The 27,852-nt window shown below is 39.5% G+C and overlaps 2 protein-coding genes across 4 annotated transcripts; both read left to right on the top strand.

Annotated features, from left to right (window-relative positions):
* The first annotated feature begins 47 nt into the window (after window positions 1-47).
* LOC134669898 (DNA repair protein RAD50-like) lies at window positions 48-16,370 on the top strand. The gene is made up of 19 exons (XM_063527514.1): window positions 48-429; window positions 1,106-1,280; window positions 1,550-1,735; window positions 2,862-3,075; window positions 3,781-3,872; window positions 4,193-4,402; window positions 5,300-5,466; window positions 6,336-6,484; window positions 7,457-7,571; window positions 7,886-8,122; window positions 8,573-8,731; window positions 9,116-9,229; window positions 10,141-10,335; window positions 11,572-11,718; window positions 13,810-14,028; window positions 14,673-14,833; window positions 15,824-16,058; window positions 16,153-16,272; window positions 16,323-16,370. The coding sequence occupies exons 1-19, from the start codon at window positions 175-177 to the stop codon at window positions 16,368-16,370; spliced, it is 3,198 nt and encodes a 1,065-aa protein (XP_063383584.1). The 5' UTR covers window positions 48-174.
* Window positions 16,350-23,520, top strand: LOC134670356 (DNA repair protein RAD50-like). Of its 3 annotated transcripts, none has more exons than XM_063528176.1 (6): window positions 16,350-16,490; window positions 18,942-19,148; window positions 19,985-20,181; window positions 21,078-21,182; window positions 22,267-22,383; window positions 23,109-23,520. In XM_063528176.1, the coding sequence occupies exons 1-6, from the start codon at window positions 16,371-16,373 to the stop codon at window positions 23,353-23,355; spliced, it is 993 nt and encodes a 330-aa protein (XP_063384246.1). In that variant the 5' UTR covers window positions 16,350-16,370; the 3' UTR covers window positions 23,356-23,520. The 3 variants fall into 3 exon arrangements, with proteins under 3 accessions (XP_063384246.1, XP_063384245.1, XP_063384244.1); XM_063528175.1 differs by lacking the exon at window positions 16,350-16,490 and adding an exon at window positions 18,210-18,347; XM_063528174.1 differs by lacking the exon at window positions 16,350-16,490 and adding an exon at window positions 18,418-18,558.
* The last annotated feature ends 4,332 nt before the right edge of the window (window positions 23,521-27,852 follow it).

The raw sequence follows: 27,852 nt of genomic DNA, 5'->3' as shown, positions 1-27,852 counted from the left end.
CAAATTTTTAATGTAGGCAACATTTTTATTACAAGTTGCGTCGCCGACTCGCCGCACGCCGCCCGCTTCTTTTTCCCTGAGTAGTAGAAGCGTCAAGTCAATAACGTTTTGCAAACGCCGAAAGTTTGTTGGAGTTCTATTGATAAACCGTTTCTATATGATTATTCTCCAATAATGGCTGGTATTAAATCTCTTGCCGTTAGAGGCATACGAAGCTTCGGTCCGGACAAAAACGACGAACAACGCATCACATTTCAAACCCCTTTGACGCTTATATTGGGTCAAAATGGTTGCGGCAAAACCACGATTATTGAATGTTTACGTTATGCTATCACGGGGCAAATGCCTCCAGGTAGCAGTGATGAGTGTTTTGTGCATGATGCTAAAGTAAATAAATCAACAGAAGTCCTAGGAGAGGTCAAATTGGAGGTGAGGTTACTTTTGTTTTATGCCGGGCGTACATAGAGACATCATAACATATGAATAATATATATGTATTGTATGTAGTTATTGTTTAGCAATGCATTGAGTTAATCTAATTAGAAATAGATATTCTGAGAAGTATTTATATATTAATAGCATAAAATCAAAACACTTGCTTTGTAAACATATCAATAAAATATTAAAACAATAAAATCATAATTACTACCTATATACACTTACTTACCCACGCTTTCACTATAGGTTGCTGAAGCACAAACAGAACCATGACTTTTTTTATTGATTCTTGATTAAAGATTAAAAAAAATGTAAAAATGCTTCTTGTTTAATTGAAAGCATGGAAAAACAATGGTGATCTACCCTAAATTAGTTTACAAGTGTGATATGACCAGTGCCCCGTTTATCAAAAGCTTGTAACTTGTAATAAAAGTGGAAGTCCCTTTCTAACAAAATCTTTAAAAAAAGGGACTTCCACTTGTATTATAAGTTACAAGCTTTTTATAAACAGGGCACAGGACAAGTGGCATACTCAAATATAGGCCTTTGCTCAGCAGTAGGCAATAAAAAGCTCATATCTTATGGTGAAGTGTGATTCAATAGTTTAAATTTTTTTTAACCTACATTGACACTCATGTTTTACATAACTTACAATTTTTTTATACAGATATTGGCTCCAAACGATGAACAGCTGGAAGTGACCCGCGCCATGCGTGTGACAGCCCTGCCGGACCGCAAGGTCAAGTTCCAAACCCTGAGCTCCCAGCTGCGGCTGACCAATGAACATGGGGAGTCTAGGGATGTCACGTTGGATATGGATCTGCGGATGCATAATGCTCTTGGTGAGGACTAGAAAGTTTTTTTTTTATTATGAATGGGCTTACTCATGGCCACAGACTAGCCGAGGCGTAGACATGGCCTACAATGGAGCGAGCTAAGTATGGAAGAAAAGCTATAAAAAAAATTTGGTTTGTTTTGGTCTATCTTTATATTCTATAATAAATACAACAGTTTTAGCAGAACAGATTTCTATTAATCTATTGAGCCCTTTTATTCTGAAACTCAGAATAAAAAAGAACAGATTTATCAATTGAATTTTTTATCATTCCAGGTGTCTCCGATGCCATCTTGAACTCCGTCATATTCTGCCACCAAGAAGACTCAACTTGGCCGCTGGATGACGGTCAGAAAGTCAAAGAGAGGTTTGATGAGATCTTTGACTCGGAGAAGTACAGCGAGTGCTTCGAACATCTGAAAAAACTCAGGAAGGAATACAGCCATGATATAAAATTGCTTGGTAAGATTATTAGTCTATTACAGGGGTCTCTAAACCTCGGCCTGCAGGCCAGATCCGCCCCGGCCTGCAGGCCAGATCCGGCCCATGGGGTTCAGCATTCATTGAGGGTAATAGAACTGTTCCTAACAGCTGCAACCCACACCCTCCCCCCTCCCCCGTCGCAAAAACCGACGGTGGCCCGCGCGAAAGTTTATGAGGCGCAATATGGCCCCTGTTCTAGTATAATTATTTTAAATATCACTCCATAGTCAACTTTGTTTGAATGCTTGAAAATTGTAATTAAATGGTTATTGTGTGCGTCTGTGGAGGGATTTGGCATTCAAAGGGTTAACCATAATTAAACTTATGTTGTGGAGACTTTAATTAAAAATACAAAATGGAGGATGTTGTAATAAATCTGAATCATGCTTAGATAGCATTAAAAAGGACACTTTCTAACACATAATTCCATTATTATGAACATTAAAAAGAAATCCCTTAAAGGGATAAGTTCGCCTTTGTACTGCCTATCCTGTGCCATAAATTTGTGCTTTGTACAATAAACAGTTTATACTATACATTATGTCTCGCAAATAATTTTCATTTGAATCACAAGCCTTTTGTTAAAATCATGCTAAAAAAAATATAGCGACTTTGATTAATTTCAAAATAGTTTATTTGCTGTGCAATTTCTTTGTATATAAATGATTTTACATTCACTTATTTTGCCCCTTAATTCCTTTAGCACATAATTAACATAATTAAAACGAATAAAATAATCCTGGGCTAATTCAAGCATTTATAATCCATATTCATAAATAAAGTTAAAATGGCATCTAAATCTGTTCATCCTGCCTGAGAGTCTGGGTCTGGGTCTGCAAAAATATCTGACACGAGCCACAAGAACGTGTCACATTATTTTTGCCGCCTTTGAAGATTATTATATAAGCCTATACAGTGTCCCAAAGCTGGGCAAAGTCCTTCCCCCTCGATTTCCATTCGTCTCGGTTTTGAGCAATCTCCGACCAGTCATTAAGATATGCGTTCAGGTCGTCCTGCCATCTCCGTCTGGGCCTACTTAACATAATATTTTTGCAGTACAACCCTAATGTGAAAACATTAAATATCATTATAATTCTTATTGTAGAACAAGAAGTAGACCATCTATTTGAGAAGAAAGAAGAGTTAGAAAAGAAGAAGCTTGACGTTGAGAGCATAGAGACGCAGATCACCGAAGCCAATGCTAAAATAGAAGAGCTGACTAAGGAGTTGGAGGAGGTGTCAGCTAAGTTGGAGACTATTAAGACTATGGAGAAGAGCATTGTGGGTCTTGAGAATAAGAGGGAAAAGATTAAAGTCAAGTAAGTTACACTTAGTTATATGTTTAATTACATTTTTTTTATTTTCTAGGTGTTTTTTCGTCTTAAGACCTCATTTATGCCACCCGATACCAGCAAACAGCGCACTCAAAGCAATATTTCGTGGTTGAGAATAGTCTCATGATAGTTTTTTTCTATATCCGCAATAGTTATCTTACTCAAACAACTCCTTTTTCTTTATTCGTTATCAGGCTTCGGGGGACATCGTTATTGCTATTTAAAAACCTTCTGAATACCCTATCCGTGATAGACACATCTTCATCTCTGGGTGTGGGTACCTCCCCACGGCCATATGGCCATAATACCCCGACTTGCACTGGCCATCTCTCCTTTTCGTCCGGGAGAGAAGACCAAACCTAAAATTAAAACAAGTTGAGGCTCATGGTTCATCCTTATTTAGGATTATAAGGATTCTACCTACTTTTACAGTTTTCTTCCCAGAAATTTAAGTCTTATCCTTGCTCCCAAGCAAACATGAAGCGAACTAAAAAAAATAAAAAAAAATAAAATTTTTATTCAGAAAAACATAGTTATACATTTAACATTAGGTTAACTAAATAAAATCTAACGACATCTAGTCAGCAAAACCATGAAATATTTCGATGGACCATCATGCCCTTATGGCCATCTACCCCAGAATTTTATTACCCTAATGATGAAAAATTTAAAATACATTTATTTTTGTAGGTTGGAGAATTTCCAGACTCAAGAAAAGGAATTGAAGGATGCCATCAAATCATTATTCGAAGGAACTGTTGAAGAATTAAATCAAAGCATTGGTAATATTCACATTATGTTTTTCTGTTGAATTCCCAGTCCATGTTATTTTCTTGCTAGAGCTAAAGATTTTATTATTGAAGTAGGCATATTATAATGCGCTTATGAACGTCAAATAAAGCTACACCGGCTCCAACCTCTGCCTCAAGAAGATTTAAGTCCCCCCTCAATTGGGAGGAGGCTACCCCAATATGGGACCGGCGACAAACTCGGCGGGAAACATCTTTTCAAAACATTACATCTTATAATTAACATGCATTACATGTAAGAGTTAATAAAAAAAAAAACAACTAGGTATGCAATATAAGTTTTTTTCTTTCAGCAACCCACGACCAAACAGTAAGAGACAAACAAAAGGAGCTAATAGAGATCTACGAAAGAAAGTCAGCGTTCGACAAAGAGAGAGAAAAGATAGAGAATGAGATGACCTACAACAAGGTTAAACTGAACGAGTTTAATTTCCTAGAGAACCAGAATAAAGAGAAGGTTGATAGGAGGAACAAGTTGATTGAAGAAGCATTGGTGTTAGCTGGTAAGTCTTACCGAGTGGCCTGCCCTGCCTTTGAAGCTGATGGTCCCGGGTTCGAATCCCAGTCCATTTATTTGTGTGATGAGCGCAGATATTTGTTCCTGAGTGTCATGGTTGTTTACTTTGTATATAAGTATTTATATATTATACATATCGCTGTCTAAGTACAGTCGCCATCATATATATCGGAGCGGCCAAGGTGTCCACAATATCTGAACAAGCACTCTAACGCTGAGACAATGAGGCGTGCTCAGATATTTGTGAGCACCTTGGCCGCTCCGATATATATGATGGCGACTGTACCAGAGATCGGCGGGGGCGAGTTATTTACCTTATAATTTGACATGTCTTACGTCCTATAAGTCATATTACGTCATATTATAGGGCCAATAGCTCACCCCCGCCGGTCTCTGCTAAGTACCCACAACACGAGCCTTCATGAGCTTACCGTGGGGCTTAGTCAATTCGTGTAAAAATGTTCTATAATATTTCATCATCATCTCAGCCATAAGACGTCCACTGCTGAACATAGGCCTCCCCCTTTTTTGGGGGGTGAATGCCATAATCGCCACGCTTGAAAGGCGGGTTGGCGATCGCAGTCGAGTACACCGAATTTGAGGGACGCTGCTGCCCGTCCACCGGTGGTCTTGGACGTGGTTTAAGGACATACCCGGGTCCCTATAATATTTATTTAAGTTATATTAAAACCCCATTTAAGTTACCATCGTTTTGATACCCCAGAAACGAAAATGTTTGATAACTTCAATTTTTCTTTTTATCAGTATTTGTATAAAACAAATTGACCAATTGAGGGTTGCAAGTTTTATGATTTAGGGGTTTAGTCCATATGCTTAGTTGCCTCGTCATAATATTTAAAAAAAATCGCTATCCCAATTGCAGAATTGGAATCAAAGGAGATACAGTCCGAAGAAGAAGCCGATAAGGCCATCAAAGATCTACAACAGAAAGTTAAAGAGCTGAACAAGGATCTGACCACTACCCAATCCCAGGCTGACGATGAGGCAAACAAGTTGCAGTCTCACGTCAACGCCTGTAGAGATGCTTTGGTAAGTTATAGAATAGAAGTAGAACCATTGACATAGATATCTAGGGACTGGCTTTACGGACAATAATAATGAGGCATGACAGGGGCCAGTACAGCGGTGTGACACCGCTACAACGCGATTGGTTGATGAGTTAGCATCACGCGCGCTATTGGTCGCAACTAGTTGCGTTAGACTGCACGATTGGCTGGAATTCGTGAGTCACACCGCTAAACTAGTACCATTTTTAGTGCCCGTAAGGCCATATATACGTTAATGAGTAGAACAGATACTAGGCATAGACATGCATACAATATGCACAAAACAACATATTGTAGACATAGTGTAAAAAGTTAAGCACAGACTTAATTCAAAGTCTGTGCCCCTCATAGAGACAACTGCGATTGCGCCTAATCTCATACCCTGTATCTTTGGGTACTTACTTAAAATTAAACAAACAATTTGTACATTTTCGGGTAGTTATAACATTTATTGGTTAACCAACCGAATACTAAACCGCCTGCATCAGTCACTGAACGACCTGTCTCAACATACATTATTTGATCGTGTAATGTTTTCGTCTATCCTCAACTGGCTTGAGGAGGCATTTGAAGGTTGATTTTGCTTACTTTTATTTAAATACCTAAAGATACAGACTATAGCAACAACCGTAAAAACTGTAGTGACTGTTTCTGTATCCATTTCTCCTCCTTGGAATGGGTCTTTTTTATAAGCCTTTATAAATGTCCCACTGGCCTCCCCCCTAGACTGCCGTTGCCTTTTACACCTTTTAAAGTAAGGAGGCATTTAGTAACCAGCAGTGTAGTAACTTTATTTTCACCATGAGTACTTAATTTGTTTCCTATAAATAAACCTTATGTGTTTCCTTACAGTCGCGACACAACGAGAAGATATCAAACAAAGAGCTAGACATAGAAACAGCTAAGAAACACATTCTGAAGAAGGACAACGAGATAAATGACGCCAACGTGTCCCGGTCCAGGCTCGATGAGATCGAGACCAAGTTGAAGGCAGCTGAGCAGTGAGTATAACAATACTTCCATCTAATAGCCAAGAAACACATTCTGAAGAAGGACAACGAGATAAATGACGCCAACGTGTCCCGGTCCAGGCTCGATGAGATCGAGACCAAGTTGAAGGCAGCTGAGCAGTAAGTATAACAATACTTCCATCTAATAACCAAGAAACACATTCTGAAGAACAACGAGATAAATGACGCTAACGTGTCCCGGTCCAGGCTCGATGAGATCGAGACCAAGTTGAAGGCAGCTGAGCAGTAAGTATAACTATCATCATCATCTTAAATATATATTATTAAAAACGGGTCACTCACGTATTTTTAGTTGAAAAACGCTCTACATGTTTCACTCCACATGTGTGAAACATGTCGAGCGTTCTTCGACTTAAAATACGTGAGTGACCCGTTTTTAATATATTTAATATGTCTGTCTCACGGAAGTTTTGTTATTAAAATTATCATCATCATCATTTTGGTGATCCAGTCTTGGATGTAGGTCTTTTCTTCCACTCCTGTCGAGCTTGTGCCAGATACATCAAGTCCCTCCGTGTCGTCGGAAGTCGTTTACCCAGCGCTGCGGAGGTCTACCACCGCTCCCTCGGGTGTCCGCTCTGGGCCTCCATTCATGGCCTCGTCTTGTCCATTCCCGCAACGTGTAGGAACGAAAGGTCCGATCGGTCTCTCGTTCCAACCTATGGTTGTCGCCGCTGCCGCCGGTCGCGCAATGTCGTGGCCGGGCCGTTAGACAGTATGCAGTTGTAGGCGCCATTTAATTTCCCTGCCCTGCTGAATCGTGACGATAAAACTTGTTACCGTGGACGCCCACGGTAAAGCATTAAAGCTTCTAATAGCCATGGGCACAGTTAATTGTTCATCTGTGAGCCGTATTACAATGATATACGGTCTATTTATGGGCAGTTAAGTTGCGGCTAGTACATTTTATATTCTATTAACTCAACAATTATTGTTAACCAGGGAACATCAGGCTGCCATAGATGAACTGAATACTGAAGATCTGCAAAAGGAAATGAATGAAGATGAGAAATTGATTGAACAAAATGAAAAAGAGCTTGATGAATTGAATCAGAAGGTAAATTATCGTAGTTTCATTTCATCAAATAATTGTATTTTATACAATCGTGATATAATAGAGAGCTTTTCAGTCGAGTACCTTGCTGAGTTGCCTAAGTGAGGTACGAAATTGAAAAGCTTGATTATATCACTTTTATATACAATACTATTATTTAACTTTATTGAAACTAAGATAGAGTCGACAATTTTTGTATCTCTCATTTTTGAAGTAACGAAGTGTGCTTTTGTAGTCACCTTTCTGACGCTACTGTGCCACATATAGGCAATAAACTATTGCCAAAAACATTTATCATCATTTGTTTCTCTCAACAGGTGACCAAACTCCAAAAGCAAAGCGCCAAGATCGCCGAACGCGACACCATAGACCGCTCCATCAAAGACAAACAAGAACAGCTATCCAATCTATTATCGAAACACAGCGCGACCATCACAGAGCTGCTCGGTACCTTGCCGGAGGAGAATTTTGCTGTCGCGGTGAATAAGGTTGAAGCGGAGTGGAGAGCGGAGGTGAAGAGTAGCAAGCAGAAGCTTAAAGAGAAACAGAAGGAGGTTAGTATTGTTTAAATTGACATTAGTTCCACTAATATAACATGGTTCTATCAAAACACAGTGCTACCATAACAAAGCTGCTTGGTACCTTGCCGGAGGAGAATTATGCTGTTGCGGTGCATAAGGTTGAGGCGGAGTGGAGAGCGGTGGTGAAAAGCAGCAAGCAGAAGCTTAAAGAAAAACAGAAGGAGGTTAGCACTGCTCTTTCAAACTTTAATTTCTCTCCTTATAGCAATGCGTACATAGTTGTAATTAAGATAGTGACCAATAATTGAGTTATTTTATTAGGATCAATTTAACATTTTTTTTCTTATAACTTTTAAAATCTTCAAGGTTATTTATTGACTGGCGAATTTTGATCCTCCTAATATGGATGGAATCCTTGAGGCTAATGGAACGAATGAAGAATGAACGGCATACATACATACAAATTTATGTTTTTTATTACAGTTAACCAGCTTGGAAGCGGAACGCAAGACAGTAGGCGAGATGCTCTCTGAGAAGCGTGCTGAGATCGTCAAATCGGACGCCAAGATCAAAAAGGCTTGCGGCAACCAGACCTATGATGAGACCCTTAAGGAGCTCACTAGTCTAGTCGAAGATTTACAGGTAAGGTACAACAACTCAGTGCCGCCATTGACTTGATATAAAGTCAGTACATATCGTGAACAAATTTATAAAAATATTTTTTTCTCTTATAAATTAGTTGTGTCCTTCACTCACCTAGTATGATATAGGTATCATACTACATATATCCTACTAGGTGAGTGAAGTATGTCAATGATATAGGTATCATACTAGGTAGTGCGGTATAAAAGAGTAGAAATTAAATAAAATGGAACAAAAAAAATCCATACTAAATTGTTGCCATGTTTATTTGTTTAAGCATTTTACGTCATAAATATGACAACTACGTAGAAAGTGGCGCCCTCATTTAATTCCTACTATTTTATGTCGCACTGTATCTAGTACCTATCTATCTGATTTTTTTAGGAAAAACAAGCCGTACTGCAAGCATCAACAGTCGTCATCGATAAGTACAAGAGTTTGTTGAAAGACACCAACTGTTGTCCGCTGTGCAACCGGGGGTTTAACTCGGACCATGAGGTATGTTATCCATACTTGTAGAAACATGCCACATAGGCTTGTCAACTTGTCATCATCTACCTAGCATTATACCATCGTTTTTGCCTGGCCCATTTAGCCAGCAGACCCCACCCTTCGTATCGTTTATTAGCCAGAATATTATTATTATTTGTTAAGCAGGCAGGCAGTTGAAATAACTGATAATGCCTGTATCTAGAGCCATCAACCGAGTTTTAAGTGTTGAGTAGAGTTTGCATTGTGCTTGTCTAGTTTATTCTTAAACTCATTGACACTTTGGGCCGATACTACGTCCTCTGGGAGTTTGTTCCAAGCTTTGACCACTCTGTTGCTAAAGAAGTGTCTATGAGGATTATTGTAGGACCTGCGGGACATCAGCTTATACTGATAACCTCTCAGCCGGTTGTTGTTATTTCGTTCTATCACCTTAAGGAAATCTTTGAGATCATAGTGTTGGGTTAGTATTTTGTATGTCTCGATCAGATCTCCACGCTCTGCGCTTCTTCAAGGAATATTTTTTACAAACTCCTCAAGAAACCTTAAACCTTCCTCAAGTATCATTCTACTGTAGGTGAAAACTGCATGAAAATCCGTTCAGTAGTTTTTGAGTTTAACGCGAACATACATATACATACAGACAGACGCGCTGGGGGATTTTGTTTTACTCAGTGACCTAGCCCCAAACTAAGCAAAGCTTGTACTATGGGTACTAGGCGCCGATATACATACTTATGTAGATAAATACATACTTATGTACATAGAAAACGCCCTAGACTCAGGAATAAATATCTATGTTCATCACACAAATGAATGCCCTTACCGGGATTCAAACCCAGGACCATCGCTTCACAGGCAGGGTCACTACCCATTCGGCCAGACTGTTCGTATTGATTTGATTACTTGCTTATTTCCAGGTGACAGATCTCATATCCTCGCTAGGCAAGCAGGTCTTGAACGTTCCTGCTGAACTGGAGAAGGTGACAGAGGAGCTACAACGCACTTCAGCGAAGAAGGACGAGCTACTCGCACTCAAGTCTGTTAATGGGAAAATCTCCAGCTTGAGAGACAAGGAGAAGGATATAGAGACAAGGCTAGAGGGACTTGATGGGGTAAGTCACACGCATGTAGGGTAATAGGGAATATTAGCAGCAACTCTACGTAAGGGGAGCTACAATGCACTTCAGCGAAGAAGGACGAGCTACTCGCATTCAAGTTTGTCAATGGGAAGATCTCGGGCTTGAGAGACAAGGAGAAGGATATAGAAACAAGGCTAGAGGGACTTGATGGGGTAAGTCACACGCATGTAGGGTAATAGGGAATATTAGCAGCAACTCTACGTAAGGGGAGCCACAACGCACTTCAGCGAAGAAGGACGAGCTACTCGCACTCAAGTTTGTCAATGGGAAGATCTCGGGCTTGAGAGACAAGGAGAAGGATATAGAGACAAGGCTAGAGGGATTTGATGGGGTAAGTCACACGCATGTAGGGTAATAGGGAATATTAGCAGCAACTCTGCGTAAGGGGAGTTACAACACATTCCAGCGAAGAAGGACGAGCTACTCACACTCAAGTCTGTTAATGGGAAGATCTCGGGCTTGAGAGACAAGGAGAAGGATATAGAGACAAGGCTAGAGGGACTTGATGGGGTAAGTCACACGCATGTAGGGTAATAGGGAATATTAGCAGCAATTCTACGTAAGGGGAGCTACAACGCACTTCAGCGAAGAAGGACGAGCTACTCGCATTCAAGTTTGTCAATGGGAAGATCTCGGGCTTGAGAGACAAGGAGAAGGATATAGAGACAAGGCTAGAGGGACTCGATCAGGTAAGTCACACTCATGTAGGGAATAAGCTCCCGGTACTGAGTCAGACCCACTGCTAAGGAATGGAATGCGCTCCCGCTATTAGTGTTTCGGTATTCCCTGACAAATATGACCTCGGTCTCTTTAAAGCAAGAGTGAATATGCCATTACTGAACCGGTGAGCTCCAACTTAGGCTCTGTCTTCACTTTCCATCAGGCAGTCTAGCATAAGTTGCGTTCTCGTGCGCGAGTCGATACTTGAAGTCGCGCTAGTATGGAGATAGAGAACGCAACTCATGCTAGCAGGTCAGGTGTGACTCGAGCAGTTAATAATTTTAAAAAAGTAAGGAAGGCAATTTTCTGTTTCCACTATTTTTGCTAGTCGGCCAAGAAACCGAAATCTGGTATTTACCGGTGTATTTTTAACCGTTAACCTTGGTCCAGTGCATCTGGACTTTGGTTTCTTCTTGAGCCTCTAGCTAGACTAATCCCGACTTGTGTCTACAATATTAGCATATTAATATCAATTTCGTCCTGTTTCAGAGAATCAAGGCCCTCCAAACAACAGTTGAAGAGCTCACAGCCGCGCTGAAAGAGCCTGAACAGAAACTGCAAAACCTCAAGCAGATATCAGGAGACATGCCGCTCTTGGACCGCTACAAAACTGAGATCGCCATATCTACCAAGAAAGTAAGTACTTAAAAAAAAAACTTTAAGTTATCGGGGGTTGATCATGTAGATCGATTGGACCCTAGTTTGATAGTGACGACAAATACTGTCTCTTTTATCTCTTGATTGGCAACTTAATTTTATACAAGCTCATTAGAATGAACTATCAACTAAGTCACTTTAACGTATGCGGAGTGAAATTTGGACAAAGTTGGTATATATAAAATATAAAAACACAAAAATCTAAATAAAAAAGATGTGTCGTCAATGTAAAGTCAATATGTCTGTCAATCAGTTTGGTAAGTCTCATAAAGATTGGGTGTTTAATTTTGTAATTATGGTAAATCAACAAGAACGCCTTCGTCAAACAGTATGTAATTTCTATAGTAGCCATCCCCTATGGCCGAAATCAAAGGTGGTGGAATATTTTGTGCAAATGGGTGAGAGTCGAAGCACTATTTACAATATTCTGGCGTCCTTTGCCTTGAAGAAAACCACTGCTAGAAAGCCTGGTTCTGGAAACTATTCCAGTTTGAGCAAGGTTTCGGAGAGAGCTCGATTAAAGAAAATTACGGCCGGCCGTGTCGCAAAATCTTATAGAGAGCTCGGCAGAAAATTTAAAACTGACGGCAAAACTGTTAAAAAATATCTTAAAGACATGGGCATCGATATGCGATGTAGAAAAGTTAAGCCCACTGTCTCTGAAAACCAAGAAATCACTCAGAAAGTACGGCTGCGTAAATTAGTCAAAGAAATATTTTACGCTATAAACAATGTCACTTGCGTTATGGATGACGAGTCATATTTCACGTTAGATGGAAACGAGTGGCAAGGCAATTACTATTTAGAGAACACCAATGGTCCAACCGATGAGAACGTGAAATATGTTGAGCATACAAAATTTCTTAAAAAAGTTTTGCTATGGCTTGCCATCAGTCGACGCGGAATGTCTAAGCCTGTATTCTTTGAATCAGGTTTAGCTGTGAACGCCGACCGCTACATAGAGCGTTGTTTGCCATTAGTGCGGGATTTCATAAATACGAGTTATAGAGGAGAAAATGTAGTGTTTTGGCCAGACTTAGCCTCAAGCCATTATTCCAAAAAAACCCTTAGCAAAATGGCGCAGTTAAACATCCCATACGTACCGAAGACATCAAATCCACCTAATGTTCCGCAACTTCGCCCTATAGAAGATTTTTGGGCAAATCTAAAGAGGCGAGTATATTGCAATAATTTTCGTCCCAAAAATGTACATAGTTTGATTCGAAAAATAAAATCGGAGCTGAATAAAGTGCCGACATCTGTGTTTTCGACAGCGATGGACAAAGTACCACAGAACTGCCGTAAAGCATCTCGCATGGGAGTAAACTATTTTATACATTAAGCCTTGATATATACATTATTATAAGAACATAATTATTTTAAAAAAGAATGGTGTTTTTTTTATTTAAAACAATATTGAACTTTGTCCAAATTTCACTCTGCATACGTTAGGATTAGGATGGTGATTGTACATTCCATATGAGCCTGGATTTGAATCAACAACCCATAGTTCAAAATTCGTACGCCCCCCTCCGCTTGGTTAACGACGATAGGCTAAAGGAGCATTCCATTAAATCATCTACCTTTTGTCCCGTACAAACGCGTATTTTCCTAAGATTTGCAGGTATATGAGTTTCCTTTTCTATGACAAATGGTCAAAAATATGCAGAGAACAATAATCGCCTGCTTTAAATGCCCAAAAAAAAGTCGCAACACAGGAAATAAAATGCGTTTGTACGGGACAGCCCGTGGAATGCTCCTAAAAGTAAAATAAAAAGTATATCTGGGCTCATTACATAAACAGATATCCTTACTGGCGTTTGAACTCATGATAACGAAGTGTATATCATTAGTAACAATCACGAATGTTCGTACAGCTAAGTTCATGCCAACTGGGCTGACTTTAAGAGCACCAACCAAGAACATAATAAGGTAAAATTATTTTATAATACATCCCGATCGGGTTTGAAACATTGGGATACATTTTTAAATGACTATATAAGATTTAATCCGGTAAAAGAGTTTTTTAGATAACTCGACCATACAAAAAACGTGCTTTACAATTTCCAGTTAGAAGACATCCGCTCCCAATGCGACAACGGAATAGACACCGACATGACTCTAGAAGAAGCGACCAGCCGCCAGCGCGACCTCCGACACGGGACCAGCACTTTACGGACGACAGTCCGGACCAGTCAGAAGAAACTCAACGCTCATGTTCGCAAGCTGCAAACCAAGGCTGATGCCAAGAACAAACTGAAGGAGAAAATGCTCAATATACAGAAGAAGGTAAGTTGTTTTACTTCTAGATAATGCTAGAAAAAAGCTAGGCCGATCGCGAGACTTGGAGAGAAGGAAACTTGATGAGTACCAGGGTCTGAGCCAATACAGGCCCCGTAGACAACATGCCAATCGCTATCACTCCGTAGCGAACGAAACGCAACTGCCACTGTCACACTAAATATGAAAGAACGATAGAGAGACACAAAGCGATTCGAATGCGAAGCGCAAGCGATTGTCATCTTAGCTAGGCCGCCAGAATATAAGTGACACCTGTATTGGTTATTGGTATACAGTCAGGGCCACCATTTTATTGGTTATGTGACTTATGTGAGACACATAAATATTTTCATTCACTCATTCATTCAATTCGTGCCAACTCTTGTCAAACGACATGTAAGTCCACGCACGTGTTTGCAAGCTGCAGTCGAAAGCCTACTATACTTAAGTTTTTTTAACTATACCAACTTGTGGAAATAGTGGGGGAGGCCTTTGCCCAGAAGTAGGACACTGAAGGCTCCCAATAATAATAATAAATATCAACATGTGAGCCATGGAGAATGGAAAATGTATGTTCATGGAAATCAGACTAGCTTGAAATTTGATCTGAAATATTGTTCAGAAACTAATTTTTCGTAAAACTGTTTCATCAGGTCCAAAGCATTTGCACTCTCCAAGAGGCGATCAAACAACTGGAAGAAGACAAGGACCGCTACAATGAAGAATTGAAAGAGTTGAAGGCCGCTACTGAGGGCTTCAAGAAGGATTTACAAGACAAGGAGGATGCTAAGACTGACGCCGCCAAAAAGAACAGGTAAGTAGGTGATAAGAGGCTTCCATTAAGCTCCTACGTTACTGCCTTCAGGGCATCAGTTTACGGTATTTCTATTTTATTCATAATAGCATATGATCTGGTATTTCACCTGTCTATAGTTCGTTTTTTTTTAGCATTAGAAATAAGGTAAACAATCTTGATGTGTCTTTTAAAAATCATCATCATCATCTCAGCCATAAGACGTCTACTGCTGAACATAGGCCTCCTCCTTGGACCTCCATTCGTACCGGTTGGAAGCGACCCGCATCTCCGCGTCTTCCGGCGGCCTTAACAAGGTCGTCCGTCCATCTTGTGGGTGGACTGGTGGGTGTATTTTAAAAATAAGTTACGACAAATATGTAACAATTATGAATCTAATACGATCATTTATATTCTTCTGCTTTCATAAGTAATAGTTTTTGATTTTTAAAAAGCGTTTTCCAATTCAAAGATATTTGTCATGATCGCTAACCTTGCAAGTTCTTTCTAATGCTAAAAAAACGAACTATAATTTCTTTGTCCAATGTCAGTGAGTCTCACTAAGATAGATAAGCAAAATGTGAGACGCAATACACATTGGAGAAATAAATTGGATAGGTGGAATACCCTATCATCTGATATTTTTTAAATCGGGATTATTCACGATATTCCTCAAACCGCTAACGGAGCGGTAGCTGACGTTCACGTGGCTCATTATACAGCTCCTTTAAACATTGTATGAATTCTCGCCCGGGACTTGCTAGGATCTCGGTCCATTGGTTGTAATCATTGTGACAAACTCTTTGAGAAACACTTTACTAGGACTCCCCATACTAGAGTTAAACCAAGAAAAGCCTGCAACGATTTTGATAGCTTTCGCAGTGCAAGTGTTATATTTTCTCATAATTTCTTATAATATTGACGTTTAAAATAACACTTGCATTTCGTGTGCTATTAAATAGTTGTAAATTTAGCTTGCTCTAACTCTATTTAAAAACGTTCTCTTTTCAGATTAATAATAGAATCGAAGCGCAACTACATCGCCAAAGTAGTGAAAGCCGTGGACAGAATCAAGACGGTACTATCCGAGCTGCGCCAGCACGAGGAAAAGAAGATCCCGCTACAGATGAAGATGTTCAATGAGCTGAACGACAAGCTGTCAGACAAGCGGAAACAGATACTCATAGACGAGAGCGTGCTCGGGAAGCGGAGGCATATCTTGAGGGACGAAATTGCTAAGCAAGAGGTATGTACGACATATGTAAATAAATAAAACAGGTCACGTAATCTAGGTTAAATATCGCGAGCTACGACAGGACGAAGAGAAGATCCCACTATAGATGAAGATGTTTAACGAGGTCAACGACAAGCTGTCAGACAAGAGGAAACAGATACTCATAGACGAGAGCGTGCTCGGGAAGCGGAGGCATATCTTGAGGGACGAAATTGCTAAGCAAGAGGTATGTATGTACGACATATGTAAATAAATAAAACAGGTCACGTAATCTAGGTTAAATATCGCGAGCTACGACAGGACGAAGAGAAGATCCCACTATAGATGAAGATGTTTAACGAGGTCAACGACAAGCTGTCAGACAAGAGGAAACAGATACTCATAGACGAGAGCGTGCTGGGGAAGCGGAGGCATATCTTGAGGGACGAAATTGCTAAGCAAGAGGTATGTACTACATATGAAAAAATAAACAGGTCACGTAATCTACACTCAGCGTCAAAAAAATCGCACATCTTAACATTTTTCTTTCAAACGGTTTTAAACCTTATATTATATAAGGCAAGATAAGACTATGGGGCCTTATTTGAAAGGTTATGAAACTCTCTATTGGAAAATGTCGTAAAATGGACGATCTACCGCATACAAAAAGAAAATTTTCAGGAAAAACGAATCGACGTGTATTCAGGTTAAAATTTGCAAAGAATAAAAACACCACAAAATCAACAGATTCAGAAAAAACAAACTTAAAACTAAACTTAAAACCTAGTGCTGCCTCCTCTTGCCCTCCGAGTAGCTTCCATGTGATCAGTCATGACTGTCATGAGTGCCACGATGCGTTTTTGAGAAAAGTTGTTCCACTCCTCAATAATGGCGTTTTAAAGCCTGTCGAGAGTGGCAGGAGCAGGATCCGACGACCGAACCCGCCGGTTTAGCTGATCCTAGTGATGTTCGATTGGGTTCAGGTCAGGGCTCCTTGCTGGCCACTCCATTACGGTGATCCCAACCTTCCACAGTTAGTCTCACACAAATAACGCAGTGTGACAGCGGGCGTTGTCATGCATAAACTGGAAGTTGGGTCCAACAAAACCATCATATGGGATCACATGCTCCTCCAAGAACACCGTTATGGAACGCCGAGCAGTCAGGGATCCCTGGCTGTGACCACCTTCAGTGCGAGAAATGCACAGGAGATCAGTTTACTCGTCGATCGAAATGCCGCCCCAGAACATGCGAGATCCATCCCCTAAGCAGACGGTTTCTTCAGTGCAGGCTTGCGTAAATTGGTCTCCCTGCCTCCTATGCTCCCCCCTGCACCTGTCGTTGGTGTAAAGGCACACCCTCGTCTCGTCGGAAAAGAGGATATTCCTCTATTGTTCAAACGTCCAATCTTCGTGCAGTCGGCAAAATTTCCTCCTGGCTATTCGATGCTATTGCTTTAATTGGGGGCTTGTAGCAACTCTACGGGGCAACATCCTCTTCTCTTCCAGCTTTCTTCCGATCGTAGAGATGCTTACTGCTGTTTTTTGAGCTGCTTGAAGCTGCTGCTGGAGCTCAACAGCCTCGGAGAAACGGTTCTGCTAAGAGTTCGATACAATGTACCGGTTGTCTGTAGCAGAAGAGCAGCGTTGTCTTCCAGGTCCAGGCCTCCTGATGTAACCACCAGTCACCTGGAACCCCAGCAAGACTCGACGCACTCGGAAACCGCTTATGTTAAATCTTTCAGCAACTTCTTACTGCCATAGTCTTGTTTGCAGCAGTTGCCACCTCTTGAGCTGCTTCTTCTGGCCTGGTATCCATGTCCAAGGGTGTTTTCTTGCTGTAACGGTTCATTAGTAACCTCAGTGACCTCTGGAGAGCGAATAAACCATAACTAACCTTTACCCTCCATTTTATACCCGTCCCGGTTTGCACAACAACGGACCGATTAAAAGTGGATTTCGGCCCTTTTTTAAACAAAACGCCTATGTTCGGCGATGGTTGTTTTTACGGACAATGACGATTTTTTTTTTTAAAGTTCATTAATTGCGCTTTCAAATGATATCAATATTGACAGGGTACAATGCATTAGATAAGAGCTATATTTGCTTGAAACGAATTTTTGGCGAGGTGCGATTTTTTTGACGCCGAGTGTAGGTTAAATATCGCGAGCTACGACGGGACGAAAAGAAGATCCCGCTACAGATGAAGATGTTCAGTGAGCTGAACGACAAGCTGTCAGACAAGAGGAAACAGATACTCATAGACGAGAGCGTGCTGGGGAAGCGGAGACATATCTTGAGGGACGAAATTGCTAAGCAAGAGGTATGTACAACATATGGAAAAAAAAACAGGTCACGTAATCTAGGTTAAATATCGCGAGCTACGACAGGAGGAAAAGAAGATACCGCTTCAGATGAAGATGTTTAACGAGCTGAACGACAAGCTGTCAGACAAGCGGAAACAGATACTCATAGACGAGAGCGTGCTGGGGAAGCGGAGGCATATCTTGAGGGATGAAATTGCTAAGCAAAAGGTATGAAAACTTGATAAGTTGTTAAAATTTTATAGGTTAACTGGAAAAGATCCCTCTTAGGTATAAGTACGCTTTTGTACTAAACATTTAAGTTTTATCCGATGTAACCAGCATTCCTTTCTTTTCGTACAATAAAATGTATGTGTGTGTGTTTTGATTTCATACAACTTGGAAAAATTTCAAAGTGGTTGAGCACCCCCTTGTAGTTGAGATAAAATTACGAGACTTGGTGTATTTTATCAGCATAATAAGTGTAACAAAATAAGGGGGTGCCCCGTAGGAAAAAAGAAATGTTTTTTGAACCACCCTACTTCACATTAGACGCAACTCAGTACATTATGTCTCTATTGTTTATTATGAGTATAGCTTGTATCTTTTTACAGCTCAACCAACGTGACTTGGCCGACAACCTCAAACTGCGCGGCATCCAGACAGAGATAGAAAATTGCGAGAAAGAGATCTCCGAGATAGCGGAGAAGACCAACGGGTTCAACATGGACCTGCTTAAGGAGAAGAGTGCCCTTGCAGCCAAGGAGAAGCAGATTAGCAAGGAGAGGGAACAGAATAGAGGGAAAATGCATGCGCATAAAGTAAGTAAACTACATTTGTAGTATGCTTTCCTGATATAGGTTCGTCAGTTACATTTTGTTCCTAAGAGCGGAAATAGAAGCTGCGCAAAGCGGGGCTTCGTCAACTTTTAGCGGATTCCATCTGTACCCCTTTTTTCAGATTAGAAATTTTATAAACTCAAAAGGAGTGGTAGCTTAAATAAAATCTGAGTAACTATGCACTGAATTATAATGTCGTTTACATATTATTGTACCGCAATATCTGATATGATGTTCCTACTTAATTTCATAAAAAATGGATCGCCTTTTAGAAACCACCCAATAATATTTAAACTCAGAAACATGAAATATGGCTATGTTGCCTAAGCGAAAAAAAAATCTTATGCCAATACTACAAAGACTTAGGTATTTGAAAGTTAGTTTGTGCTTGAGAGATAATTTTAATCCATGAAGGTAGCTTGACACAAATAATAGAAAATACATTGTCTAACACGCCGCCCATCATACTTGTATATTGATTTTATATTATAACGAAGTCGCAAATTAAAATCATCTGTAAAGATTACACGGCATTCTATTCTCACATATAATAAGATAAAGATAAAAAATAGTTTATTCAAGTAGGCATGTTATAATGCGCTTATGAACGTCAAATAAAGCTATACCGGCTACAACCCTACACCTCTGCCACGAGAAGATTTAAATCCCCCCTCAACTGGAGGAGGGTATCCCAATATGGGCCCGGCAACAAACTCGGCGGGACACATCTTTTCAAAACATTATTACATGCTATAATTAACATGCATTACGAGTAAATAAGAAAAATACATATAATAAAAATCTATTAACATTTACAGGACAGACTGAAACAGTGCAAGCAAGACTTACAAGACATGATAGACCAAGGCATAGAGAAGACCTACAAGGAGAAATACTATCAGCTGACGGTGACCAAGGCGATGAGCAAAGACATTAAAGATTACTATATGGCACTCGAGAAGTGCTTACTAGAGTTCCATAAGGAGAAGATGAAGAATATCAACCTTATTGTAAGGTAAGAGATCACACTTTATTTTTACCACTACATATTAGGGCAGGGTCGTCTTAAACTATGCTGGGGCCCTTGAGCACGTAAGAATTTGAGCCCTATTGGAAAGTAAAGAAAGCGAATTAAAGTAACATTTTTCTACTATATTATGATCTAGTAGATCTAAATATTATAGATTTTTTTGTGTGTGTTTTTTTATCTGTATTTTGTATGTAATTCGACATTAAGAGACCATATACATCTCTTAGTAATTGTAATACGTTAGATTGAATTGTTAGTTTTATTTTATAAAATTGTTGATGTTATTATTTTTGCTTTTATGTAAATTCAATGTTGACGTGTAAAAGTGCCCTTGTGGCCTATTTGCTGAATAAATGTTGATATTTGATATTTGATCTTCAGATTTATTATGGGTAATCAAAGATACTCATATTGTTACTGTCTGTCCTTCGGGGCCCCCTGGGCACGGGCCCCGTGTGCCCCTATGGTAAAGACGGTACTTTATTAGGGTCCACACAGAACGAGCTTAGTACAGTCAGCTAACAAGCAAACAAATTTCAATGGAGGGGGTCACCTCTCTCTGTAGTTGACTGAACTGACTGACTAGGCGGCCTAATACCTAATATTCCTTTGTCATCTTTGTTTGTTTGTTTGTGTTCCGATATATTTTGCCGCTATATCTGTGTGTCTCTCAGTCTGCGTGTTTGACCGATTTGGAGGAGTTTCTTTTATTTGATAGCAAGTTTCCTAGCGGTGGCTCTTTGACATGTTTTATCGATTTCATTGCTTAGGGGGTTTTTTAATTAATCAAAAATTTATGCTAAAATACGGATTAGATTCCGGTATACAAAACATTATATTTTATCACAGTAATAGTAAAAGTTATTTACACTAAATTTCAGAGAAATGTGGAGAAAGATCTACAGAGGAAACGACATAGACTATATCGAGATAAAGACTGATGGCGGCTTAACGGAAGACGCGGACCGGTATAAATATAACTACAGGTAATTTAGTGTATTTGCTCAATTATAGTTAGCAAACGGCGGCAAATTTGAAAAATTTAATGTAGGCGCGAAGGGATATTGTCTCATAGAAAATTTGAATTTTGCGCCTTTTTCTACTGACAAGATTTGCTTGACCATCTATATTTCGTTTGCTTGGCTTTAACATGGAATAGACACCGTTTCAGAGACAGTTGGAACGATTAAAAATAAGTTTTTATATTGTCTCTAGATCAGGGGTCATCAAATGGCGGACCGCAAAAAGGTCCTATCTTATTTTTTTGCTTTTTTAGTAAACTCAAGTAGAAACGGACCGCGATGGTCATTTTATTTTACCGGATCCCTGAAGAAACTCAAGAAACTAATTGGTGACCCGTGCTCTAAATTATAAATGCGTAGAGACGTTTTTACCCAAAGTTTAGACGAGAGAGGCGTTTTTACTTTTTACCCAAGTATTGACTTTCTGAAGTAGTTTTCTATTGTGTGTGTCTATATTTTTTAAGAAATTGATTAGGGGCTGTCCATTAATTACGTCATTTATTTTTGACGATTTTTGACCCACCCCCCCCCCTAAAATCATCCAAAAATCATGCTTCGAATGACCCCGTTTCCTCCTACGTCATGCTACCATCATCCGATGTCCAGATCCCCCCCCCCCACTAATTTGAAATGACGTAATTTATAAGTTGTCGTTATTTATAATAGCCTCTTAGTTTGCAACTTATAAAAATAAGTATGGTATAGTGTGTAGCTTTCAAATAGAGCTCGACGGCTAATCCTATTGTCTATTGTTAAGTAAAACCGCTCGTGCCACAACCACCTGCATAAAAAATAGTCGAACGCTACAGATCCAGTCCAAAATGTGTCATCGAGATGCGTAACAAAGGCGCGTTATCGGAGAGCGCACCTACACTGGTTTTTAGTCCGCGCTCAGGTGCCAAATAGAATAATTAAGACCCTTTTTTGCAGGTAAGTAGCACGTGCGGTTTTACTTAACAATAGACAATATGATTAGCCGTCGAGCTCTATTTGAAAGCTACACACTATACTAATTGATTTTTTAATTGATTCACCCAATTTGAACCAGAGTGGTGCAGTGCAAGAACGGCGTGGAGATCGACATGCGCGGGCGCTGCTCGGCGGGGCAGAAGCTGCTCGCCTGCCTCATCATACGCCTCGCGTTGGCGGAAACCTTCAGCACCAGGTTAGTCTATTTATTCTCACCTGCTCCGTTCATCATCATCATCATCATCATCATCTCAGCCATAAGACGTCCACTGCTGAACATAGGCCTCCCCCTTTTTTGGGGGGTGAATGCCATAATCGCCACGCTTGGCAGGCGGGTTGGCGTGCACTGCGTCCAGGACCCGGGTATGTCCTTAAACCACGTCCAAGACCAGCGGTGGACGGGCAGCAGCGTCCCTCAAATTCGGTGTACTCGACTGCGATCGCCTGCTCCGTTATATTTTTGTAAATCATTCCTAGTTTTTGAGGGTATAGGAATGTTTTTTTTTTAGGTTACACTTACAAATCGAATCTTCATTTAGGTAGATAATATACAAGTAAGCGGTGGTGGCCGAGTGGATATCATGTCTGACTTTCAATACAGAGGTGGCAGGTTCAAATCCCGGCTCAATGAGTTATTGGGAACTTATGTATGGAATGATTTGATATGTACCACTAGCTTTTCGGTAAAGGAAAACATCGTGAGGAAACCTGCATTCATCTGCGAAGAAATTCAAAAAGTATATGTGCATGGAGACTATAGTCCAAGCCCTCTTGCGCATGAGAGGAGGCCTGTGCCCAGCAATGGAGCGTAAATAGGCTGAATCATTTTATAATGTATTGAGAGTATTTTTCCTAGTTTTCGAAATGTGACCATGTGGGTTTTTTATACTCTGTTATTTACTTCCAACTCTTTATTCTCAGATTCGGCGTCCTAGCACTAGACGAGCCAACAACAAACCTCGACCAGGAAAACATAAAATACCTGTGCATGGCGCTCAACGAAATAGTCCAAGAGCGGATGGCCCAGAAGAACTTCATGTTTATCATTATCACGCACGACAAGGAGTTTATCACCTCGCTGGGACATATCGACCAGGTGTCCCACTACTATGAGGTGTCGAGAAACGGCAAGGGCAAGTCTGAGGTCAAGAAAGTGTGCTTCTCTTAATTAATCTCAAAATTTAAAGACTATTTTGGTAAACAGATTGTCGCAGTCGCAGGGATGGTTTTTGTGGGCAGAAAACTTATTCTTAGCCACGTGAAAATTTGCGCTATTCTTACAAAAGGATCAAATTGTCTGCCAAAAACGTGAAACCATTTAAATGGTAAATGATTCATGGATTATTTTCGTTTAACTCAGCCCAAGGAATTGTTCAACTAGACCAATGGTCAGGGCAATAAATAAGGACTCATTTGTGACGTTCCACGGCAAAAGGTACCTTATGGCGGTTGGCGCTTACGCAATTATTAACGCCGCTCCAATATTATTGCGACACTATGTGACGTAAGCGCCAGTCGCCATAAGGTACCTTTTGTCGTGGAACGTCACATTTAGACGTTGCGAGTACAGATGTTGGGCATAATCGTTTTCCATCGTATTTTCTCGGAAACGTTCGTATTTGTCATGCTACTTCAGTCAACCTCAGTACTCTTTGTACTGAGAGTGATTTAAATAGCAATATATGTTCGTACGTTTCCGTGAAAATACGATGGTAAAGGATTATGCACTACATCTGTATTTGATCGATCGGCTGAATTGGTAACTTCAATAGTCCGCAATGTAACTAAACTCGCATGCGAGTTCGCGCGCAGTCTAAATGAGCCCTACGCTTCAGTCTGAATTTTTTCCATTTAGGGCCACCCCACATTTAGCGTCTTTTGAGCGTCGGCGTCTACAACTCTATGGCCGCTGCTCGACGCAACGTCGACGCAACTGCGCAGCGACGTCATTTTCCATAGCGCTGACGAGACGCCGACGCTCGAAAGACGCTAAATGCCCTTAGTGTTCTGTACCAAATTTGGTTCATGGAACACCTTTACTGTCTGAAGCGTGAAACATCAATTAGTTTGCAGCCCTATATTATGTTTGTATCTTTGGCTGTGTACATCCATGTATTTCGAATAACGTTTTTTTAAAATTATATTTTTGTTCATAAAGGTTGCTAAGGGCTGTGCCTATTTTTTTTCTATAACGGAGTTGTATATTCAAATCGATGATGAATATTGGTTTGTTTGAATTTCCATTATTATATTAATTTGATTTATAAATATCAAATTAAAATTTAATTGAAAACTTAATGAATATAGAATCTATATTCAATACGGTTTACCATACTGTTTCCTAAATTGCGATAATAATTTCCTATTTTTTGACATTTTATTTCGATGATGGCTGTATGAATAAAATTAGTCTGATAATATTGTGTACGTGATTAGTGCAATTTGTTTCATAATCATCAAAAAATATATGTATGGGTGATATTCCACCTGTCCAATTTCATTGTCCAATCTTAGTGAGTCTCACTCTCTCATCAAAGAAAATGTGAGACGCAAATACGCATTGGACCAATATATTGGACAGATTGAATACAACCCTAAGTGGCAAAATGTTCATACGTATAACTTAATGGCAAATCTGTTAACCCTTTATTTGGTCATGTGTCATGTGCATTAGAATGAGCATATTTTTTTACCAGTTTTGTATTTTTTGCTACTTTTTCTGTTAGTTGCTTGGAATTACAATCTTTCCCCCTTATTCATAAACGTTTACTAAATTTCCATCATACCAGTACGTCGGAAAGGGACAAACGATTATTATCGGCTCGTCAACTTTAGTAAACGTTTATGAATACGGGGGTTTATGTTTATTTCTTGTATCAAATAAAGGGTTACTGTAGTGCTAAAATAATAGTCATACAAATGTATGATATTGATATCTTCAGTAGAATAAATGAAATGAATGTTTGAGGGTCGTTTGTCGGCAACTAAAATTATCCATGAAAATATATGCTTAAAAAAAACTCGTCTCCTCGTAAGGTATACCATACAATATTCTCCTATTTTTAATGTGAAACTTGTAAATTGGAATAAATTTCCTTTGTTTGGGAAAGCAATAAAACAAAAGAAACGCGACTTCATTGGTTTATGAAAGAATCAAATTAGATTGAAACGCAGTGTACACTGTAATGCACATAACGTCGGCCTAACTCGCAAACCTCGTAACTCCTCCGGGGGAGTTACGAGATTTGCGACTATAAGTATTGTTGTCCAAGGTAGCAATTACTAATTTCCTTGAAATGGAGTTACGAGGTTTGCGAGTTAGGTCGACGATAATTGGAGCTAACGAGGTTAAGATCAAGTATCAATTCAAAATGAGACACTAGTTAATTTTTTCGAGTAGTGGCAAATATCCATGTAATGTAACTTGTCTCAATGGCATAAACATGTAAACTGATGTGATCAATGATTAATGCTCACACATAAATCGCTGATACATCCTCCTTACCGTTATTAACTTTTTGGATACTATTGAATAAAGTGGTCAACACGAAGAGGTCGGCTTGCTAACAATAATATTATTGGCACAGCATGAGCAACCGAACACAATTGATATCAGGCCAGAAGTCAAAATATTTAATTACACAAACGGGTCTACCGCGATATAATTTCATTGTTTTTACCTTCAATTCCGACGTTTGAGCTGAGTTGCACCAGCTGTGGTCACGGAAAATCTGATATCACACTGATAATGAGTTAGTACTTCCTAAACTCATTATCTGTGTGACATAGATATACATAGACCCGTTTGTGTAATTAAATATGTGTACAAAACGCGAGAGTTTAAAGTCAAAATATTATTGTTAACAACTTTTGTTAGTAATCTAGACACCTAAATAATACAAGAGTTTGTTATATAGCGGTCGTTTATTCATTGACGTACAGCGTTTGAAGGGTTAAGAAAGTATGTTATTGTGTGCTTGATTGTAAACATAAATAGATATTGTGTATGTGAGCACGTACTGCGGGTATTCATTAAAATTATCAAAAAAAGGCTTCTAATTTGTCTCTTAACACGTTCATTGCCACTAAGTGCTGCGGGTTACGCTCGTAGCGCGTAGCCACGTTTTCGCCTTATGTAGCGCGTAGTCGCTACGAACAGTGTACCCTACTGTCGGGTTCTTGGGTGTTAAATTGCTTCGGGATGCAGATTATTTTTGTCAAACGGGCCTTATATTTGTGGAAACAACTATTACGGAAATTTTAAAGACATTATCTTAAATGTATTAGAAAAAGTATTAGTGTTAGCCTTTTTTAACTATGCCCCATGTACGAATTAGATTTCAAAATGGTTTAATAATTTTCATTTAAATGTTCGTAATGTAGGTACCTAATTCATGTCTTATTTCTATATAGCTGTAAGGAAAGGTGAATAAGCTATCAACTAGAAATAAACAGATTTCTATTTAATATTCGTTTTATTTATTTTCAAATCTTGCGACCTAAATTAGACCCACTTCCCAATCTTCCCATTACTTCTCATATGCACATAACACACATGTGTGTTATTTGCATGTGTGCCTAAAATAACACACGTGTGTTATTTGCATGTGTGCCTAAAATAACACATATACATGTGTTATTTTAGGGATGTGAAAAGTCGATTTTTATCATGTTATATATCGATAAACGCTACACAGCGTGTGACGCACAGGGGCGTGACGGTAAAATTGTGATCAGATAACCACAATAAAGAATAAAAGCATTTTTGTTCGTTTTAGGTATCGTTAAACCTTTGAAGTAAGTGGCGGCCGGGGCGCGTAGTATGAATAAGGTATCGCGGCTGCTCGCGTACCATCTTAGCTACATACTTTTGGTTTGGTTTGTTTGTATGATTTTAGTAGTTTAAAAGTATTATTTTTGTTGACTCGTAGAAAAAATATTGTATACAATAGTGATATAATCAAGCTTTTCAATCTCGTACCTGACTTAGACAACTCAGCAAGCTTCATTGCCTAAACACGGTACTCGACTGAAAAGCTCTTTATTATATTACGATTGTATAAAATACTATATTATTCATTAGCATTTCAATTATGTTTATGTTTAACGAAGATATTGAAGCTTCAATTAATAGCTATTTCGTTCCGCTGTGTAGCGTTTATCGATATATAACATGATTAAAATCGACTTTTCACATCCCTAAAAGAGCACACATACACAGCCTGGATGCACCAAAAAAGGTAACACTTTGATTTGAGGTTCATCGTGTCAACGGTATGGTTTTCCTTTTTTGACAAATGGCATTTTTAAGAGCGAGGAGAGAGAAGTAATACTAGTTGCTGCGCCGTCAAAGTGAACAGAAAACGTTGGGCCCTTGGATCTAATATTATTCCCAGTCCATTAGCACAGTTAATACGGTGCCTCAAACATCTTTGTAATTTTGACACTCATGACAGATTGATATGACAGTGACACTAGGCGCCCGTTCGTCTGTCACGCATGACGCATGGTCACTTGGCCGAGTCGTGATAATGGGATAGGAAATCGATAAATTTGCCATATTATCCAAAGAGCATATAATCACTACGTTTTAAGAGTCGGCACTCTCGAACAATCTTCGAACCGAATTATGAACGTACATATCCCAACACACCAAATACAGGCT

This window comes from Cydia fagiglandana, chromosome 13 (assembly GCF_963556715.1).
Source record: "Cydia fagiglandana chromosome 13, ilCydFagi1.1, whole genome shotgun sequence".
Taxonomy (NCBI): Eukaryota; Metazoa; Arthropoda; class Insecta; order Lepidoptera; family Tortricidae; genus Cydia; species Cydia fagiglandana.
Note: the sequence above shows the minus strand (reverse complement) of the source record. Positions and strands in the feature narration are given on the sequence as shown.

Coding starts and splice junctions, on each gene's coding strand:
- LOC134669898 (XM_063527514.1), top strand. CDS start 175: ATGGCTGGTATTAAATCTCTTGCCGTTAGAGGCATACGAAGCTTCGGT. Junction 3,873..4,192: donor AGAATTAAATCAAAGCATTG/GTAATATTCACA, acceptor TTTTTCTTTCAG/CAACCCACGACCAAACAGTA. Junction 4,403..5,299: donor AGAAGCATTGGTGTTAGCTG/GTAAGTCTTACC, acceptor TCCCAATTGCAG/AATTGGAATCAAAGGAGATA.
- LOC134670356 (XM_063528176.1), top strand. CDS start 16,371: ATGAAGATGTTTAACGAGGTCAACGACAAGCTGTCAGACAAGAGGAAA. Junction 16,491..18,941: donor ACGAAATTGCTAAGCAAGAG/GTATGTACTACA, acceptor ATCTTTTTACAG/CTCAACCAACGTGACTTGGC. Junction 20,182..21,077: donor AATATCAACCTTATTGTAAG/GTAAGAGATCAC, acceptor ACTAAATTTCAG/AGAAATGTGGAGAAAGATCT.